This window comes from Lissotriton helveticus, chromosome 1_1 (genome assembly GCF_964261635.1).
Source record: "Lissotriton helveticus chromosome 1_1, aLisHel1.1, whole genome shotgun sequence".
Classification (NCBI taxonomy): Eukaryota; Metazoa; Chordata; class Amphibia; order Caudata; family Salamandridae; genus Lissotriton; species Lissotriton helveticus.
The window spans coordinates 482,774,633-482,796,691 of record NC_136057.1 but is presented as its reverse complement, the minus strand read 5'-3'; the positions used below and the strand labels follow the sequence as shown (position 1 = coordinate 482,796,691).

Below are 22,059 nucleotides of genomic sequence, written 5' to 3'. Positions count from 1 at the left end.
TGATGGAGTAAATGGCCAATCCAGCCAAGGCTTTACATAATATATATTTTATTTATAACAGTTTTTGCTTCTTTCACATAAGTGAAGGCATGCACATAGCCAGGTTTACAAAAGAACAGTGTAACCTTTCATATCGTCTTAGTACGACAGCCATATTTGGTGATATAGCTCTGCAATTATTAGACGTGAGTCGGACAGATAATTATGAAAATGTGCGCAATTAATAATGATATGGGCCACATATAAGAAAGCTGCTTCTGTTTCACAGGAAGTCAAGCAGGAGAGACAAGCAAAAAGAGCTGTTGCAGTCTAGATCACAATTGTGCAAAGAAAGACAGCTGCTGCCAGCGTGCTCTATGGCTTAATTTATGATGGCAGCTTCTTAGTTGCTCTTATGTATAATATTCTTTGATCAGTGAAAGGTGCATTGCAACGCTTTCGTATCCTTTTTTTTCGTCGTGCTCATAGCCCATTTATATGATATTTGTCTCTAATTGTTCCTCTCTTTTTCTGCAGCAGTATTCCTTATTGGACTCTCTTACCTGGAAGAAGAAATGCAAAGCTCTTTCTCAACCCTGTTTAAGTGATTGTTAGTGCCTCACTTTTCTCTTGTACTGTTTATCATCTGCAATCAAAAACTGTCAGCATTGCCAAGCATGATTTCCCTCTCCGTTGAGGCTTTATCCTCCCTTCTGGTACTCTCTTAAGGAGCTACCTGACGTTTTGCATGTTTATATTAAAAGCAGGCCAACACCGTGGCTACTGGGAGGAGTTCCCCTTTCCCAGAGCAATCAAGAAAAACCCAGAGAGATCTTCACAACATCAAGTCCTTGTCTTTACCTCATCAAATGCAAAGATCTAATGTGAAGAGGGTATACGACAGCGTACGGGAGCAGCGAGTGGGCCCCCGCCGATGATGCAGAATAGCTATTCTGTGCCTAGAGTGCACCAATATTAGTTGTCTTTTGTGGGAGATCACGGGTAACAGTAGTGGGTCGACGAGAAAGGATATCCATATAGGATCTCCTGCCCTATTGACATCTTTTTGATTTCCAAGGTCGTTTTCTGTGCAAATGTTGTGGCATTTAAAGGTCATTGTCCATCAGAGTCAAGTCAGATTTTTACAAGCCCTTTTTCTTTTGTCATGTGTCCTTCATCTGAACGTGACATTCACAGAGATATAATATGTGATTTTGTAGTGAAAGTGCATTTCTTAGAGAGAAATGGTGCTTTATTTACCAATGGGTGAGGTTGGTGAAGGTACCTGACGAGAGGCAGAGAAGTTCCTATCGCTTAGCATCCTCATTGGAAGGGTGTAAGTAGCAAAAGTGATATAGTTCAGCTCCAGGTATTTCCAACACTTCTGACAATAGCTGGCAATGCACTACTCAAGGGGCGTCACTGAGATTTAGGGGGTGTGAATCTCAAAGTTTCCAACTGAAAAAGTGGTAGGCGCAGGTTGGAGGGACAAAATGACCAAGGTTTGGAATGGACTGTTCCCATGGGAAGCAGGATCATTACAGATTTGCATTAGGTGGATCTCTGTCTGCTGTAGCACAGTAGGTGGTAAAACATAGGTTGGGATGCTACCCAGAGTGATTGCCACTGGTTACACCATTTGCCAGCATTCATCCCATAGCCTTTTGGGTGTTTGATTGCCAGTATTATCCCCGGAAACCTTGGACTGACGCAAATTATCAAGCCTACCACTGCAATGTCTGTGAATTTCAAAAAGTAGTAAATATGCACCCATTCAAAGAGTACTTCTATATGCGCAGATTTACAACTTACTTGGTAAACCAGCCCTTGTATATAGTTAAGTTTCAGCTCAAAATAAATTCACGTAAAAAGCTCTTACAAAAATGAGACAAACTTAAAAACCAAGACAGACATCGCAGCCCAATTCTATACCCCCAGTCTCAACTACAAAGCCAAAAATGCATTTGGGAAGTTTCACACCTCTACCACTGCTCTGGAAGCTAATCCCCTACACATGCCATTGTGCCTGGTAGTTATCTATGGGAACTCATGGCTACTGGTACCAACAGCACAACAGCCTGGAATTCCTGCCTTGGAATCACCTATTTTAAATGTATTTTCACAAAATGTACTGTTCTTTGTCTCTGGCATGAGAAGCCTTGATGGTACAGTTGCCAGATCGGTGCATGTAGGCAAGGCTTCAAGTTTCCTGTCTTCGCCTTTTACAAATCATTTTATCAAGTGACTGATGGCCCTATGACTCTTGATGCACCGCATATTATCAGCATTTTAATATTAGGACATAGCTGCTCATAATTGTTTATGTGAGTATCCTGTTTCATCTATGGATATTCCCTAGTTCTCAACTTGTCTATATATCATCCATGACGAAATTTAGGATACATTATTTTCTCATTTACTCTTCTCAATAGATCATATACAGAGCAATTCATATGTCCCGTTTCCAGTTACATATAACACGCTGACTATTTGCATTTGCCACAGACATAATGACGCTTAATGGATGATGACTCCGCCTATGGTGGGTAATGGATTATTTTCCATTGGGGCACTCCCTACTCTCTGGGCTCCCACCTGTGGGGGCGGGGGTCAGTCTGGACACCCATATGTGTTCATGCATGGATCACGTTTCTGCGTTAAACTTTGTTCTTTTCTAACTGTGAGAACGCACATGCTACATTCTTTCTTCTTTTTTCACTTTTATTGCGAAGATTCACTTCATTTCTACCACTCTCAAAACCATACTTCCGGAGTAATGTTCACCTGATTGAGGTGCTCCACTCTCCCTTGGAGTCTTTTTTAAAACATCATACAAAGCAGACGGTGGATAGTGTGTCAATTTTTATTATAATGGTATGTACATGAATTTGGATTTCGGGTTTATATGCACTTTTTTTGTGTTGTCTTGTTGGCATTGTTACAATGTAATTATGTCTGTTAGTCACATTGTAAGTCATGTTTTTAAGTGTATTTATACATGTACATATTTGTTATGATACAGCCCTAAAGAAGTCCATTGTACTGGACGAAACGCTTTGGCTGGTCTACTCTACATGTTGCATGTTATGTTCAAATCAAATTGTGATTAATACCAAATAAAAAAAGAGGTTTTGAAGAATACAACTCTGGATACAGACCTTGAAATTTGTTTTACTGTTTATGAAGTGGTGCACCGATTACTCTTTTATGTTCAACATTGTCAAGTCCAGTTGAGGACCGTACCTTGACTGTGGGTGCTTAAGACTGTGTGCACACAAATTTGAGGGGACTTCCCTCTTTTATCACTTTTGGGATAGCAGATTAAGTGCTAGCTGCTGCAGGGTTTCACAGTCAATTGTTGCATTGTTCTGATATGTACTGGAATGGAGTTCCAGTTTTAGGGGCGTTGCTCCAGAAGAAGCATGTCAGAGTTTTTTGTGTGTGGCCTTTGTGCGGGATGCGAAGTAGGGTATTTGATCTTCAGAGGTTTCTCTTCTGTCCTGCCTTTTGAGTTTAAAGGCGAGGTAAGATGGTTTTCCAGTGTGCAGGGCTTTGTGGGTAAGACAGGCCGTTCTGAAGCTGCAGCGATGTTCTATCGGGAGCAGTTTCAGGTTTTTCAGGGCCGGGGAGATGTGGTCATATTTTTTGATTCCTGTGACCATTCTGGCTGCTGCTTTGAGAGTGTTTCTAAGGGTTGCAAGGTGTAATTTAGCAGTGCCTGTGAGTGTGGCGTTCCCATAGTCCAATCTGGACAGCACCCGTGTTTGTGTGGTAGAGTTGAGATCCTTCTGCAGTAGGTAGGGTTTAATTTTGTTCAGCCTATAGAAGGCACTCTTTACACTGTGCTTAATAGGATCTGTCATGATCAGTTTGGAGTCTAGGCTGATACCTAGAGAGAATCAGCTAGTGTTAGAGTTCACTTAAGGGAGTCTATGGATTTTACCCATTCTTACATCTTTTGGGGATGTCCTTTCTTTGATAAGCGGTACAAAAGGGGGTGGTGATGGACTAAGCTTCTGAACCAATCAAACACTCACACCCAGTCAACAGATCTGGGTTTAAAACATCACCATTCTTTCGCCCACTCTGCCACCCCAGTTCAGACATGGCCATATGCAAATCAGTCTGACCCTGTGCCTCATGGAAACAGTCCAGCCCGAACTGCCAAGCCATGCCTTCCCTGGACCGGAAACAAGCTTCCTAGGACCGGTTTCTGGCATTTCAGCTGTCTTCAGCCAGGCTTGCTTGAATCCAGTGGCACAGTGAGAAAGGGACTAACGTCTGAGCATACCCTGCCAACTTATGGCGAACAAAGCGGTACAAAAGGGGGTGGTGATGGACGGAGCATCTGAACCAATCAAATACTCGCACCCAGTCAACAGATCTGGGTTTAATGCATCACGGTTCTTTAGCCCACTCTGCCACCCCAGTTCAGACATGGCCATATGCAAATCAGTCTGACCCTGTGCCTCATGGGAACAGTCCAGCCCGAACTGCCAAGACATGCCTTCCCTGGACCGGAAACAAGCTTCCTAGGACCGGTTTCTGGCATTTCAGCCGTCTTCATCCAGGCTTGCTTGAATCCAGTGGCAAAGTTAGTAAGGGACTCACGTCTGAGGATACCCTGCCAACTTATGGCGAACAAAGCGGTACAAAAGGGGGTGTTGATGGACGGAGCATCTGAACTAATCAAACACTCACACCCAGTCAACAAGCTTCCTAGGACCGGTGAGGCACAGGGTCAGACTGATTTGTATATGGCCATGTCTGAACTGAGGTGGCGGAGTGCTCTAAAGAATGGTGATGGATTAAACCCAGATCAGTTGACTGGGGGTGAGTGTTTGATTTTCTCAAGCGCTCCGTCCATCATCCCCTTTAGTATCGCTTTGTTCGCCCTAAGTTGGCAGGGTATGCTCAGACGTGAGTCTCTTGCTCACTTTGCCACCCTGATTCAAGCTAGCCTGGCTGATGACGGCAGTAATGCCAGAAACCAGTCCCAGGATGCTTGTTTCCGGTCCAGGAAAGACATGGCTTTGGCAGTTCGGGCTGGACTGTTCCCATGAGGCACAGGGTCAGACTGATTTGCATATGGCCATGTCTGAACTGGGGTGGCGGAGTGAGCTAAAGAATGGTGATGGATTAAACCCAGATCAGTTGACTGGGGGTGAGTGTTTGATTTGCTCAAGCACTCTGTCATCATCCCCTTTAGTATCTCTTTGTTCGCCCTAAGTTGGCAGGGTATGCTCAGACGTGAGTCCCTTGCTCACTTTGCCACTGGATTCAAGCTAGCCTGGCTGATGACGGCTGTAGTGCCAGAAACTGTTCCCAGGATGCTTGTTTCCGGTCCAGGAAAGACATGGCCTTGGCAGTTCGGGCTGGACTGTTCCCATGAGGCACAGGGTCAGACTGATTTACATATGGCCATGTCTGAACTGGGGTGGCGGAGTGAGCTAAAGAATGGTGATGGATTAAACCCAGATCAGTTGACTGGGGGTGAGTGTTTCATTTGCTCAAGTGCTCCGTCCATCATCCCCTTTTGTATCGCTTTGTTCGCCCTAAGCTGGCCAAGTATGCTCAGACGTGAGTCCCTTGCTCACTTTGCCACTGGATTCAAGCAAGCCTGGCTGATGACGGCTGTAATGCCAGAAACCGTTCCCAGGATGCTTGTTTCCGGTCCAGGAAAGACATGGCTTTGGCAGTTCGGGCTGGACTGTTCCCATGAGGCACAGGGTCAGACTGATTTGCATATAGCCATGTCTGAACTGGGGTGGCGGAGTGAGCTAAAGAATGGTGATGGATTAAACCCAGATCAGTTGCCTGGGGGTGAGTGTTTGATTTGCTCAAGCGCTCTGTCATCATCCCCTTTAGTATCTCTTTGTTCGCCCTAAGCTGGCCGAATATGCTCAGACGTGAGTCCCTTGCTCACTTTGCCACTGGATTCAAGCGAGCCTGGCTGATGACGGCTGTAATGCCAGAAACCGTTCCCAGGAAGCTTGTTTCCGGTCCAGGAAAGACATGGCTTTGGCAGTTCGGGCTGGACTGTTCCCATGAGGCACAGGGTCAGACTGATTTGCATATGGCCATGTCTGAACTGGGGTGGCGGAGTGAGCTAAAGAATGGTGATGGATTAAACCCAGATCAGTTGACTGGGGGTGAGTGTTTGATTTGCTCTAGCGCTCCGTCCATCATCCCCTTTTGTATCGCTTTGTTCGCCCTAAGTTGGCAGGGTATGCTCAGACGTGAGTCCCTTGCTCACTTTGCCACCCTGATTCAAGCTAGCCTGGCTGATGACGGCAGTAATGCCGGAAACCAGTCCCAGGATGCTTGTTTCCGGTCCAGAGAAGACATGGCTTTGGCTGTTCAGGTTGGACTGTTCCCATAAGGCACAGGGTCAGACTGATTTGCATATGGACATGTCTGAACTGCTGTGGCTGATTAAGCTAAAGAATGGTGATGGGTTAAACCTAGATCAGTTCACTGAGGGTTAGTGTTTGATTTGCTCAAGCGCTCCGTCCATCATCCCCTTTTGTATCGCTTTGTTCGCCCTAAGTTGGCAGGGTATGCTCAGATGTGAGTCCCTTGCTCACTTTGCCCCTGAATTCAAGCTAACCAGGCTGATGACGGCTGTAATGCCAGAAACCAGTCCCAGGATGCTTGTTTCCGGTCCAGGGAAGACATGGCTTTGTCAGTTCGGGCTGGACTGTTCCCATGAGGCACAGGGTTTGACTGATTTGCATATGGCCATGTCTGAACTAGCGTGGCGGAGTGAGCTAAAAAATGGTGATGGATTAAACCCAGATCAGTTGACTCGGGGTGAGTGTTTGATTTGCTCAAGCGCTCCATCCATCATCCTCTTTTGTATCGCTGTGTTCGCTCTAAGTTGGCAGGGTATGCTCAGACGCGAGTCCCTTGCTTGCTTTGCCACTTGATTCAAGCTAGCCTGGCTGATGACGGCTGTAATGCCAGAAACCGGTCCCAGGATACTTGTTTCCGGTCCAGGGATGACATGGCTTTGGCAGTTCGGGCTGGACTGTTCCCATGAGGCACAGGGTCAGACTGATTTGCATATGGCCATGTCCGAACTGGGGTGGCGGAGTGAGCTAAAGAATGGTGATGGATTAAACCCAGATCAGTTGACTAGAGGTGAATGTTTGATTTGCTCAAGCGCTCCGGCCATCATCCCCTTTTGTATCGCTTTCTTTGATAAGGGCAGAATTTCTGACTTATCTTGGTTGAACTTGAGGTGGTTGCGAGATAGCCAGTGTTGAACTTCTTTGAGGGTGGCATTTAATCGGTGTATGTGTACTAGTGAGGAGATGTTCATGTACAGTTGGGTGTCATGTGCGTATAAGTGAAATGGGACCTTTGGTTAAGGAGGACGGTGAGACGTTCCATGTAAATATTGAACGGTGTGGGAGAAAGGATGGATGGAGCCTTGGGGAAGACCCCAGGTTATTGCCATTATATCCGAGGTCTGATTGCCTATCTTTATTTGTTGGGCACTGTTTTGTAGAAAGCATGTAAACCAGCATAGGACCACCCCGTCCGCACCAATTCTTTTTTGGAGGGAATCGAAGAGAAGCTTGTGGTCGACTGTGTCTAAGGCCGCTGATAGGACTAGGAGTACGAGTAGGCAGCATCTGTCTGTATCTAGAGATTTGTGTAGGTCATCAACTAAGTTCAAGGTATCTGTTTCTATGCTGCATCCTTTTCTGAAGCTCGATTGGTGAGGGTCCAGGAGATTGTTGTTTTCGATTTGTAGGTTAAATTGTGTGAGAACACATCTTTCTAGAGTTTTGGCTAAGAAGGGAAGATTGGAGACTGGTCTGAAATTCTTGAGGTCGTTTGGGTTTGCTCGTGGTTTTTTGATCAGTGGCGTGACTGGTCAGAGTTTGAGGCAGTATGTTATCTCACCAGTCCTCAGGGAGATGTTTATAATCTTAGTCCAGAGGGGTATTAGGGCATGGTTGAGTTTGTTTGCCAGGGAGGCAGGGAGGGGGATTGCAAGGTGGGAGGAGGGCTTGGATGTAGCCAGTAAAGCAGATATGTCCCCCTCTGCAAGTGGGTTGAAATCCTTCCATGTTCTCAGTTTTGTGTGGGTTTCTTGGGTTATATTGCACTCATTGTTGTCCTGTGGGGTGATCCTTATGAGAAAGGCTGTGGAGTGAGACGGGGGTTGTTGTCCTAATTTCTGGGTGAGGGATTCCCTCTGGATGATTGGTTGTGATCAAGGGAGAGCTCCATTTTCGTGAATTTATCATTGAAGAAGATGGCAAATTTGTCACACAGTACTTTGGATATCTGAGTGTTGTTTAAGGCTGGCTTGAAGATTTGTTGATTGATGGTTTTGAAGAGCTCTTTTGGGCAATTTATGGCCTTATCTAAAGTGTTACGGGAGAAGGAGGCTTTTTCGTTCGTGATCTAATTTTTATATTTCCGGCATTCCTTCCTGTGCTGGTCCAGATGGGCTGGGATGGCTTTGTTCGCCAGAGCCTTTTGGCTGCTCTGAGCTGTCTTCTTTCAGTGTTGACGTGTTTTATGAACCAGGATCTCGAGGGAGTGTATCTCACCTTTTTCAGTTTCAGGGGGGCTACTTGGTCCAGGATGGAGGACATCATTGAGTTGTAGTAAGTAGTGAGTTCAGTTGTTGAGAGGTTCTCTGATGAGGGTGATAGAAGTGACGTCATTCTTTCTTCAAGGTCCTGTAGAGGAAATTGTCTTATGTTTCTCGTCCATTGGAGTGTTTTTTGCGTATGAGTTGGGTGAAGAGACACTTTGTTGATGTGAAACAAAATGATGTGATGGTCTGTACAGTTTACAGGGACGATGCTGTCAATGGTTAGTGTTTCTTCATGAGCTATGACAGCATCCAAGGTTGAGCCTTTATTTTGGGTTTGACCTTTGCAGTGCTGGGAGAAGTTCTTACTGAGTATGAGGTCATTTAATAATTGGATTAAAGTATTGCTTTTATCATTCCAGTGAAGGTTGAGGTCACCTAGGAAGATATTCTTGGTGAGTGAGAGTGAACAGTGTGTTATCATTCATTCATTCAAAATCTTTATTTCGGTTAAGTAACCATAAAAGAATACAATACAATATTTAAAACATCATCATATACTGGTATACCGAATGAAAATATATTAGAGCATACCTGCATATTTAAAACATTTGTGCAATTGGAATTAACTAGAAAAAGGGACCAAATTTGTTGAGAGATAAAAGGTTCTTATAACAGAATGTAAATCCATCAGTCGAGGTAGTACATAGTTAAAAATAAATAAATACAATAAATATTTTTTAAAAGGATTTTTGGCAAATACCAGGGGCTAGTATTATAAAAGTAGAACTAACAGTGTTTAGATCATAAGGAATCTGGAGCCATTATACAAGGAACAATTAGAGCTTTAGTATGTAAAAATAACCATGGTACCCATCCATTTTTATTTAAGATACTATTAGTCGGTACAAGTCCTAGGGGTACTATTACATTTTTAGGCCATATATTTTCCTAACCATTGCCACGGCAAGCAGGAAGCGACTCAGACTAAATATTATAGCCTGTGAAGTATCCCCCTTAAATACTCTTTCCCCTTCTTTGATTTTCCGAAAACCTAAAAGAAGGCAAATGGGCTTAATCCACTTTCTCCTTGCTTGCAGATATACAGGACATATGAATAAAACATGGGCCTCGTCCTCCTTAACGCCCATGTGACATAATTCACACAAATCAGTTTTAGATTCTCTCACAGGGCCTGTATTACACGCCCACTTTGAAGTACTCGTTTTTAGTTGTAGGATACCATAGCGATACTTTAAATACAATGACTTTGCCATTGAAGGCAAAATTTCAACCATAAAACATTCGAATTTACAATCGGTTTTAACATCAAAGAATTTAAGTGTCAGTTTCCCAGTTTTTGAGTTTTGGAGGGGGTAACTGTGGATAAATTCCCAATACCGTGCTTTTAATAACTTTTTGGAGCGATGAGTAAGGGAATCAGGATCTGTCCAAAAACTATGTAGGCCCAATTTTAAAAAACATTTTTCAATATGCATTAACCAGGTCAATCTAGTAATATTTTTTATCTGTATAATTTCCTTTAATGCTGCTCTATAATCCACTAACTTGTCAGTGGACCACAAACGAACCCAATAGAGCAGCGGACGTAGAGAAGCATGGTCGTCAGAACGATGTATGTTTAAATCCCAAAATAAAGGAATTAAAGGAGTACAACCTGGAACAGCTAAAAGTTGTCTAAAAAAGCTGTTTTCCTGTACTGAAAAAGAGTCTCTAACTACATGGCCCCACAATTCTGCCCCACACAAGGTGGCCGATTGAGCTTTGTACTTGAATAGCTTAATTGCTGGTGATACTGCCTTGAAAAAACTGTTTTTATGCTTCCTTATTATAGGGGCTTGGTTTTGTATTAACGTTAACCTCGATTTTTCTATTTGCGATTTCCAATTCATTTTAGAATCGAGGCTAATACCCAAGTATTTAAAATTTTGGACCTGTTTGATATTCTCGTTATTTACACTAAAAGCTTTGTTAAAACCCTTATGTGGACTGATTGACATGACCTTGGTTTTAGAAGAGTTAATTTCAAGGCTTTTGTCCAAGCAATATGAACAAAATTTGTTCAATAGATTCTGTAGTCCTTTAGGGGTCTGGGAGATTAAAATCGTGTCATCCGCAAATAGTAGTGCCGGAACGGCTTGACCACACAACTTGGGAGAGTCATGCTCACAGACCAAGAGGGTGTCTGGGATGTCATTTACATAAAGAGAGAAGAGGGTTGACGCCATAACGCAGCCTTGCCTTACACCTCTCTTTATGTCTATTCTTTCCGTTAACTCTCCATTAGGTCCCCACCTCACTCTTGCATAATTCCCCTCATGCAGCCTGATTAGTTGTTGAAGTATGTCCGCGGGGACTCCCATGTCCTTTAGTGATTTCCATAGTTTCCCCCTCAGGACCAAATCAAAGGCGGCCCTGAGGTCCACAAAAGCTACATTAGGTGAGAGTTCCTTATATTAATGTATTTCCAAATTAAACATAAAAATCTAAAGACTTGGTCTACCGTACTGATACGAACTCTAAACCCTGCCTGATATTTTGTTAAAATAGAATTATCCTCGATCCAGGTATTTAACTTGCTTAAAAGTTGGCGTGCAAAAATCTTTTGAAGCACATCTATCAGACTGATTGGTCTGTAATGGGATGGGTTGAGTCTATCTCCCTTTTTAAAGATGGCTACAATTTCGCGGCCCGCCAAGTCTCCGGAATTGTGGCCCCCCCTTAAAATGTCATTGCTGAGCAGATTAATATACGGAGCCCACAAGAGGTACTCGTGTTTCCAGAGATCGCCAGGTATTCTATCTGGGCCCGGAGCTTTACCCTGTTTAACTGCATTAATTGCTAGTATAGTGTCAGACAAGCTAAATGTTAGGGGTGTAGCACACGAGTCTAGTTCTGTGTTCCCATGTGTCCCCTCTTCATCGTCCCCACCCCACGAGTACAGGGATGAAAAATTATTGACCCAGACGCTTTCTTCAAGAAACCTGTCCCTTGATGGGTTTCCATCTTTAGTACCACTCGCAATCAGGTTCCAGAAGGAGGATTGGTCTTCCAGTTTACATGCTGAAAGCAAGTCCGACCAGACTTTTCCATCCCATTCCTTTTTTGCAAGTTGAATTGTTTTTTTTATACTGCATTCTTTTATCTCTAATAATATCAATGTGGTTCCCTTTTACAGCTTTTGTTAGTTCAGATTTGGCCTGACGGCAGGCTCTGCTATACCAGAGACCTTCCTTCAGATACATTTTTTTCTGGCCAAATTGTACTTGCTTCGTCCCTTTTAAGAGGGTCTCTCTAAGCTGTGACATCAGTTTCCCATGCACCTCTGTTAAGGAGGTGCCCTCAATGTTATTGTCAACTAATGGTGACATTACAATTACATAAGAATCATAAATTTTCTTTATGATACTCGCATTACTCATAACAGCAGGCCATTTTAGGGATCTGCGGTTATTGGACTCTAGAGGGTCATCGGATCGAGTGTGACCGCAAGGACTCAGCTTGGTGAGGGACGCAAATAGCGAATTATAAATGGTCAAATTTAAAGGGAGGTGGTCACTTTCTATACGGTTATCCACCTTCAAGTCCAAAAGCATTAGCCATAGGCACATAGAGACCAATATGTAATCTAGATGACTAGCGCACGGGCCTCTTTTAAAAGTAGGATTGCTTGGGCAATCTGATGGAAAACGCCCATTACCGGAGCGCAACCCGTGTTCCAGTGTGTTATCATGTCTGCTTGTTGTCCGCCGAAGGATATTGTGTTACCTAGAGGGTGGGAGAGCAAGTGGCATTTCATTGCTGTGCTGTCTTTCATCCTTATGGTGGTGCTGAAATGTTCAAATTCATTGTAACAGAAGGTGTCTGTTTTACTCATTTTGATGTTGTTCTTGCAAATAATGGCTATTTCTCCACTTTGGCAGTCCTTCTTGTCTTTCTTCATGATTGAAGATGCTGGTGGGACTAGTGTGTCCATTATTGGGTAAGAGAATTCAGTTTACCATGTTTCTGTGTTGAATGAATTGAGGGGTTGAGGGGTGGGATTAATGGTGGGGATCTGACCTAAGCTGGTATACTGAGTTGGATTTTTAAGTGTGTCGGTGGGTGAGTATACCCTATTCTGCAATCTAGGGTAGCGGTGTGTACCAGTGTCCTTCCCGGTATAGTGGGGTCTCTACTGGTTGTGGTGGGGGTAAGGTCGGTTATGAGGGGGTGAGTGGAGTTAGAGGTGCGACTTGTGAATGTTTCATTGAGAGGGAGGTGGGTGGCAAGAGAGCGAGTGGGGTTAGTGGTATGATTTGTGAGGGTTTCATTTTGTTTATTGGCCTGTGGGGGAGAGTCATTAAAGGGGAAGGTTTTTTGCTGCAGTGATATTGCGCGTTTTAGTGTCGGAGATATGGATTCAAAAGTGTGTAGGTTGGCATCATTGGCTTCTATCATGATAGTTCCATTTTTTAAGATGGTTGTGGTAGCATTACCTTTGAACGTGGGCGAGTCAGAGATTGATAGTATACGGCCGTATGGGATGTTAGTGGCTTTGCTAATCCGTAGGTATTTTGTTAGCAATGCGTACAATTTCACAGGACGGGTAGTGTAAAAGAGGAGGTCTGTTCTCTAGGGGCCGTTTATTTATTTATTTGTGAGTTTGTATAGCGCTGGAATCGACTCCAACAGGAGTATCTCTGCGCTTTTGGTGCCGGATTCGAAACCACAGATGAAGTAGTAAGGGTGGAGCTAGATCTCATTTATAAATAGCACGGTTTTAAGTTGTTTTCTGAATTTCAGATGTTCAGTGCAGAGTCTGAGGGTCAGGGGAAGTCTGTTCCACAATGTGGGTCCTGTGACAGATAATGCTTTCCCTCTGTGTCTGGCTTTTTTGGCACGCGGTACTACCAGCAGATGGCTTTTACCAGATCTAAGCGATCTGGAGGGGATGTAGGGAGTGAATTTCTGTTCCAAGTAGGTAGGGCCCTGTCCGTTTATGCTTTTGTGAATGATACAGCATATTTTGAATTTTGCCCTTTGTCGAATATTGAGCCAGTGTAGTTTGTTGAGGAGTGGCTTTGATGCTGTTCTCGGAGGGGCATTTAGGACAAGGCGGGCTGCCGTGTTTTGGACTACCTGGAGTCTGTCCAGCACTCCCTCATTGGCAGAGAGAAGCAATCCGTTACAATAATCGATACGACTCAAGATAAGGGCCTGTACTAGGGTTTTCCTGCATGAATCTGGTAGCAGGGGAAAGATTTTTCGCATCATGCTAATGATGTGAAAGCATGAGCCAGCCACGAAGTTACTGTGTTGCTTAAGCGACAGTTCTTGGTCGAGGCGGATCCCTAGATTTTTCACGACCTGTTTGGGCTCTGGTACAGTACCGAGATCAGATGGCCACCAATCCGGGGGCCACAGTATTTTGGCCTCTCCGAATAGCATGACTTCCGTCTTGTTGACGTTGCACTGGAGATAGTTGGTTGACATCCACTGTGCGATGGCTTCCATGCCAGCAGAGAAGGAGTTCCTTAGTTCAGTGGTGAGATTTAGAAAGGGAAAGAGGAGCTGCGTGTCATCCGCATAAGACACAGGGATAAAACCAAATTTGCGCATCACTCTTGCCAGGGGTGCCACATAGATGTTGAAAAGTGTTGGGCTCAAACAAGAGCCCTGTGGCACCCCTTTTGTAATCTCTACCTCTGTTGACCGATATTCACCCATGGTGACAGTCTGGGTGCGATCGGATAGGAAACTCTTTAGCCAGGCAAGGGCTTTGTTCTTAATACCTACGTTCGACAACCGGTCAATAAGGATGTTATGCGACACGATGTCGAACGCTGCCGACAGATCTAATAGCACTAGAATTACAGAGTAGCCCTTGTCCTGGAGCATATGGAGGTCGTCGGTAACAGACAGAAGGGTGGACTCTCTACTATGTTTCGGCCTAAAACCAGATTGGGAGTAGTCTAGGCCGCCAGCTGTTTCAATGTAGCTGGATAGATGTCGATTTACAAATTTCTCGGTAAGTTTTCCTAAAAATGGTAGCAGGGAGATGGGCCTCAGATTTGCTAATTCGGTCCACGGAGTAGCAGTGTTCTTCCTAATAGGCCTAACAAATGCCTGCTTCCATTGTTTGGGGACAGAGCCTGTGCTCAGTGATAAGTTGACAAGTATTTCAAACGTAGGGCCTAGAACTTCCAACAGGGTGGGCATAAGTTTTGCTGGGATGATATCATCGGGGCTGCCACTTTTAATCTGCATGGTAAGTGATGACAGCTCCTTAGGAGTGATAGGGGGAAATATATCTAGGGTGTAGGAGCATTTGTTGTATTCTGCGTCATAAAAGAAGGTAGCTGTATTGGTAGTCAAAGTATTATTGGAGTTGACTATTTTCTCGTATATGGTGTCTATTTTATTCGAGAAGAATTGGGATATTTCGTCGCAGAGCTTTTGTGAGGAAATGTCGGGGCTTTCACATGCTGCTGGCTTGGTAAAGGATTGTAGAACCTGGTATAAGACCCTGGGGGAATTGTCTGCGACCGTGATAAGGGATGTTAAGTGGGTTTTCCTCGCAGTTCGGATGGCTTTATGGTAAGTGGTTAGGGAGTCCCAGTAATGGCTCCTATTGATGGCAAGATGGGAGGTCCTCCATTTCTTTTATAGTTTTCTGGCTTTTTGTTTTAATGTCCTAAGCTCTTCAGAGAACCATATTTCTTGTTTTTTGGCTGGTCGGGGTCTGAATTGTTTTAGGGGGGCTATCTCATTTATGACCATCTTAGTAACTATTTCAAATTTTTCAATGGCATTATCAATATTTTTGGGAGTAATAGTGAAGGGTTCAATGAATTTTTCTGAAAAAGTGGCCCCGTTAACTTTGTGCCATTGACGCCGTTCTTTAGGGATGGAGGTCGACCCGTGGGGAGTGGAGATAGGATGGGAGGTGTGGAACTCAATAATAAAATGGTCGGTCCAGCTGACTTGAGTGGGAGGTAAACAGGTAACTATGGGGAATTTAGCTAGTATGAGATCTAGAGTGTGTCCTGCCAGGTGTGTTGGGCCCATGTTGTTAGTCCTAGTAAAGAGAGGTCATTTAAAATGGATTGTGCTTCCTTACAGTCTTTCTGTTCACTGTTATGTTAAAATCTCCTACTAATAAGAAATCTTTGTCGTTGTGCACATAAGGTGCTAGATTCTCAAGTAGCGTGTTTACGAAGTTCGTGCTGGGTCCCGGAGGGCGGTACACAAGGGCACCCATTCTAGTTTGTTTGGGGAAGAGAGCATATTTGAAGATCAGTAATTCGATCTCGGGAGAGCTAAGTTCTGCTAAAATGGTACAGTTGATATTTTGTTTATGTATAATTGCGATGCCTCCTCCTATTTTCTTGGGGCGGTCTAGTCTAATTATTTTATAACCAGTTGGAATGGCCAATGTAATAGTGGGGGTAGAGTGAGGTTTGAGCCAAGTTTCAGTGATGAAACATAGATCAGGTTCGTTAGTGGAAATAAGGTCCCATACTTCAGATGTATGTTTAGGTAATGACCTTGTATTGCAGAGGATGTTTTTCATGCCAGTGACATTAGGAATATTTATGTTAGTTTCCCTGGCTTTGGGTATCGTTGAGGGCATTGTAGTGGAAGTCCGCGATGAGCAATTTGGGGTGTTGTTTCATGAGTTTGTGTTTAAGATTTTTGGCTGCTGACGTAGATAGGTTGGGGAGGAGGGTGATGGAGAAGGAGTTAGGACTGTGAGGTTTAGGGGGATTGTTAGGACACAATATGGCAAATTAGGTTAGACGCTTTACCGCTATATCACCCCGATTGATTGGGTTCTGAGGGCAGCACTTGGTTGTAGGGGAACGTCCTCATATCCTAGCCCAATGAGCCTCATTGGGGAGCTCCTCATCTAACAAAAGTCCTGGATGCTGAGTGTGACCCATTTTGAGTCTGTCTGGAAAGATCTACCCTGCTGTGTTTCCTTGTCTTACTTCCCACCCTCTACTAGAGGAGCAATTTGTTTTCTTTAATCCTAAATTTGCCTCAGTTACGCATGAAGCTTTCTTGAGAGGGGAGAGGTATTTCTGGTCAATGATATTTGAGATTACAGTGTGCTTTAAAATTTCTGTGGTCGCGGGAAAGTGCTCTCATACCCCATGCAGGGAGCCTAGCCGGGAGGGTGGCGGCATGGTCTCTCCGCCGGGGTAAACAGCTTTGATGAATATATGAGCTGTGGATGTCATGCAGCACCGCAAGTTTAAAGGGGAAAGTAGCGATGCAGAGTCGCCAAGGTCGGGAGGAGCCCACAGGAACCAAGCAACCTTCGTACCTTATTGAACTGGCTCTGTAGTTCTCAGGAGAATTATGCATATTTTACAAGAAAGTCTTCAATTTATTTCACACCACCTAACTAGCACTCTGCATCTTTGTAGTTTGACTATAAAATATCTGTTTCCATTGAATTATTTAAAAATAACTAGTTCAAATATTTAAATCATATATTTAATGAAAGATACATTAATTTAATCCCAGGAACATGTCATAATTAAAATCAAAAATACTTACAACTCCTTAAGCCTTGAAAGACCTGCAAATGCTACTTTTGGAATGTATTTCAAATCATTTCCTGCAAGTCGTCTGAAAGAGACAAGGAGAGAAAGCGTAAATATAATCAACTTGATGTGGTTTTGACATGCCACCCAATTTTTTTAAATCAAAATGGGTTCCACCAATTTAGTCCACACAGATTTTTTTACTTTGATCAGTTTTTAGATCTTCACTGTGAGTGAGTCTTCCTACCTGAGTCTCAACCATTGTATTTTCCTAGTAATTGGACTACGCCTGTTTACCTCCAGTGTCTGACTTTTAAGAGAAGGCTGCTGAGGCCCAGTTAGTGTACACAAGTTTGTGTGCAGGGGTGCACGTGTGAGACTTATTTAGTGTGCGGCCCAGTGCTTGGCGCAGCAGGCCTGATGACCTGTGGTAGGCCTTATGATATTAGTGGGCATTCATAAAAAATCTGTAGGGTTTAATGGAAAATCTATAGTGTTTTCACTGTATTAGAGACATAGGTGAAATTTGCATTAAAGTTCAGTTTAGCCCCACTTAGGCCCACACAGTCCAGCAAGGTTTCAAACTGGGGTGAAACATACACAGAGTTGATGTTGCAGGTTTCAATAACATTCATATACATCTTATGGGTCAGCAGGTATTGTCATATTTTCTGGCTCAGCTCATAATCAGTTCCAAGCCTTTTGCTTCCCTGCTGGGCCAATTTAATTACTCTACTGCCCAGCAGAGGGAACAAAGGATCCCCAAACAAAGGGAGCATTTATCAGTGATTGATTCAACTCCTGAGAAGGATGGGAGGAAAATCTGCATCTGGTAATTAGCTGTCACCCTGACCTGGGCTGCTTCAGCCCAGGCCTGCCCAGTACCACTGAACAAGGGAGGAAGCCCAGACATATGGAGCCAAACACAGGAGAAGTTTTTGCGAGAAGGTTGCTCACAGTGAGGTCAGCTTTATGTGGAGCAGGGGCTTTTCACGTAGAAAACGTGAGCGCGCCATATTGGATTGTCCATTATGCTGAGAAGGAGGGTTGCAACAGGGGTGGAGGGATGGTGTAGAATCCTAGGATTGGCCCGCTGTCTCTGGAATCTACAACTAACCACCTAGACTTATGTACTCCTGCACAAGGGAGAAACAGTGAGCTAGACCCTGGACCTGGAAGTCGACAAAAGCAGAATCATGGACATTTAGAAAGAAAAGCCCCCTGATGTCCTACAAAGATGCACTAATGATTTTGTCTGCAACTGACCCCATGACCAGGTGGGTCTCACCAGGGCCAGTGGTGCTGGCCTCTTTATGGCGCTGAAGACAAGTTGGGGGAAGATCTGTTCTACACTGCTGCTCTAAGTGTCCTGCAAGCCCGCCAGGAGGCTCTGGGGCTTGGGTGTGTGGATAGGATGGTGCTTTGCTGGCTGGTAGCAGAAGGACTAAGCAGGAAGCCCCCACCAGCAAGAAAGGAGCCAGACGATGAGAAGACTGGTGAAGGGAGCCAGTAGAACCATCTCCCACAAAGTACACCCTTTTAGAAGCCAGGAGGTCTGTTTCTGGTGGCTAGAGCTCGGCACCAGAAGCATAATGAGCCAAAAATCACAGAAATCTGCTCAACAGGGCCCGAGTTATTCACCTTTTAAAATCTGCTCATTTTAACATGCCTACACTGAGAACCAGATCGCATGGTGCTCCAATGCAATTTCTGAAAGATACCCCCAGGCCAGGCAGTGCCTGAGATTTGGCACCTCTGTTTTTAAATGATTGTTGAGGAAGCAGGCATGTGTGGGAGACCCCTCCCAGATTCAGAATTCTCCAGAGGACTGACACATAAGGCAGACCGAAAATCCCATCCCAGGGTCCAGAGCTACAAAGGGAGAGGCTCAGTACCATCAGAATACAGCGAAAGTGAGCGGAGACAAGTTGCTTCCACGTGAGAGCAGTCAAAGATGTGCCAGCTCTCAGGCACTGCACAAGAGGTGTGCGGGGGAGGCAAGAGGGTAGCCGGGAGGGGACTCCCAGCACTGCCCTCCTTCATTTCTCCTTGCACCTGGGTGACCAGTGGGCACATGCACCCAGAAGAATAAAAGAAAAAACAAAAGAGACATGCAGCGTATACAATATATACAGGAAACTTGAGTAAAAATAACAGCAGGAGTCCCGTCCATTGTTTATTCACTGCTGTTATCCAGAGCGTCCCAAAATACCCTACAAGGTCTTGATGTTGGCATGATTTCTCTGTTGTGATGCCCCAAGAAGTGGCACCAACAACATTCTCAAAAGATTATGTGGGGGCTGCAAGACATAACATATCTTACTGAGTGCAGCAGCCTTCAGTAAGATATATTTACAACAATCGCTCTAAGTTTCGGAGGTCTTTGAAATAATGACCTCTTGGCAAGGTTGTATTATGGCTGCATTTTATACGGCCTAATGAGTGTAAAAAAAAGTTTGACATGTTATTTGACTTGCAATGTTTTATTTAAAGAATGATTTTGGTGAGCATTGTGATGCTTTTTTAAATTCCATTGGTAACATAGTGAATTCTAACATGATTATGGTTCTTCTAATGTAGTTATCCCTTGACAAAGTCAGTGAGCTTGCCTTATATGTTTATATGGTGACCCCTTGACAAAGCCAATAGGCATGCTTAATTTAAAAGGACACCCCTTATATTGTGATGTTGCATCTAGTATAGGTGGGGTGTACAGTGATTATGGGGTTCATGACCCACTAGGGTCACTAGGGTACAAGTGTGATTTCTAAATGTCATCAAAGGTATTTTCATCTACCTGATGTACATCTTTGTAAATTAATGCTTTGCCTTTATCAAAGAAAAAGCAGTAACTGGACAATAATGTATCAAGTGTTGTTGCGTGTCAGTGGATGAAGATTACTAGCCTACACCATCTTAACTGATCTGCTTCACTACCCTGAGGGAGTCAAGTTCTGAAATGGGGAACTTGGTTCCCAATAAGGAATCAATTGTGGACGCATTACTTGTGCAAACTTCACATCCTATACAACTAATAAACCAATTTCTTACAATGTATATATGTAGACGTTACTCCTCAAAAACAGACAGAACACATTCTGGGCCAGATGTACGAAGAAAAGTGTGCATCGCAAACTGCGACTCTTTTGAGAGTCACAATTAGCGAGGCGCAATTCCCGATGTACAACAGTGTATTTCACATTGTTTGCTATTCCCAATGGGGTCGCAAATTGCGAGGTTCATTAATATTAATGAGCCTCTCTCAATTTGTGAGTCATTGGGAATGGCAGACCTCCCAGGGATGGTGGTCTGCTGGGCTCAGCAGACCACCATGTCTGGGACTGATTTTTAATAAAGTAGCTTTTTTTTTTAATGCGCCCGTTTTTCTTAAAGGAAAACGGGATGCATTTAAAAAAGAAAAACGAAACTCAAAATATTTTCCAACATACTCATAAAGGGGAAGGTGTCCCCTGCAGACCCCTTCCCCTTTGCAAGTGGTTTACCACCTACTTGAAAAACACTACTTGTGAGTGTTTTGGGGCTGAAAATACAGACGGAAAATACTAGTACATAGCATGTTGATTTGCTATTAGGAAGGGAGGCCCCTTCCTAATGACAAGAGTCGCAAATGCTATTTTGCGAGTCAAGGACTCACAAAATAGCATTTGTACATGCTTTTACCGTTTTTTGCGGCGGCAAACAGGAGGGTCTCCCGGTTGCGGCTGCAAAAAAGGGTCTTACGTCTGGCCCTCTGTTCTTTGATCCTTGATAGATCATCATGAAACCCAAATATTAAATGTTAGCTAAATTTGCTGTCGGTCAAGTTTCATACAGATCTTTGAAACTGCACCACAGCTATTATGTCCTTCCTCCCATTCTATTGTAAAGCGCGTTGATATCCCTCGGGATCTTGTTCGCGCTATATAAAACTTTATAAATAAACAAACAAACAAATAAATAAATAAAATAAATATTGGCAAATCAAAGGCTTTTTGTTTCCCCCCTCCCCTCGATTTTACCCTCCTGTGACAGGAATGTATGAAATTTACAATTCCTGCACTGGTTTTAACTTTCTAGAAGCCTATCATATTTCTTGCAGAAACGTACAAAGTTATTAGTACATGAAAATGTCTGTTAGAAGTTTCGTTCCGGTCCATAAAGTGGAACAGTTAACTCACCATGCCGAATTACTACTATGTTTTATATGTGTTTGTTAAAACAAGCCACAGTTATTAGCAAGTGAACACTTATATTTCTCCCCCTTTTCCCCCAAGCAACATTGAGGGATCCTCACATATTAAAATTATAAAGCGTAAGTTAAACATGCTACGTTTTATCTAATTTGTGCAAATTCATCATTTGGTGCTAAAGTATAAGCACATTTTTAAAACGTTTTCAATGGTCATAATATCTCAAATTTTTAACTCTTCGATGGACGTCTGACACATTATGTGAACACCAGTATCTTGAAAACTACAGGATGGAATTACATCACACCAAGAAAAGCACAGGCTCTTCGACGAGTAAAGTTTTGGTGTAGTTCTCAGAAGTTTTTCCTGAAACAAATATTGATGGAATTTAGCATGCCTCACTTTAGCCAGGGGTGTGCAAAGTTTTGAGCAAAAACATAGCATATATTAAATGAAAATACACAGTTAAATTGAAGACTAGGGGCCAGATGTAGGTAATCCCAGATTACCGATTCTTAAATACCGAATCATACCGATTTGTATTTAAGAACAGGCAAATGAGATGTAGGTAATTTTTCCTAAAAAATTACTGAATTGGTACGAATCGGTATTTACCGATTCGGTAATTGCCATTCAATCCTATGGACCTGGAGGCCCATAGGAAAGAATGTCAATTACCGAATCGGTAAATACCGATTCGGTAATTGGGGGAAAAATTGAAGGGTGGCAGGGTGTCACTTTGACACCCTGTTGCACGCCTCAATTGTGCATGGGTGCA

At 43.6% G+C, this 22,059-nt stretch overlaps 1 protein-coding gene across 1 annotated transcript in view; it reads right to left on the bottom strand.

Annotated features, from left to right (window-relative positions):
* Positions 1–22,059, bottom strand: part of LGR5 (leucine rich repeat containing G protein-coupled receptor 5) — a 1,130,716-nt gene that overhangs the window by 887,134 nt on the left and 221,523 nt on the right. Inside the window, exon 3 of the mRNA XM_078673922.1 lies at positions 17,105–17,176. Within this exon, the coding sequence (XP_078530048.1) occupies positions 17,105–17,176 (72 nt within the window). The remainder of the gene's footprint in view (positions 1–17,104; positions 17,177–22,059) is intronic.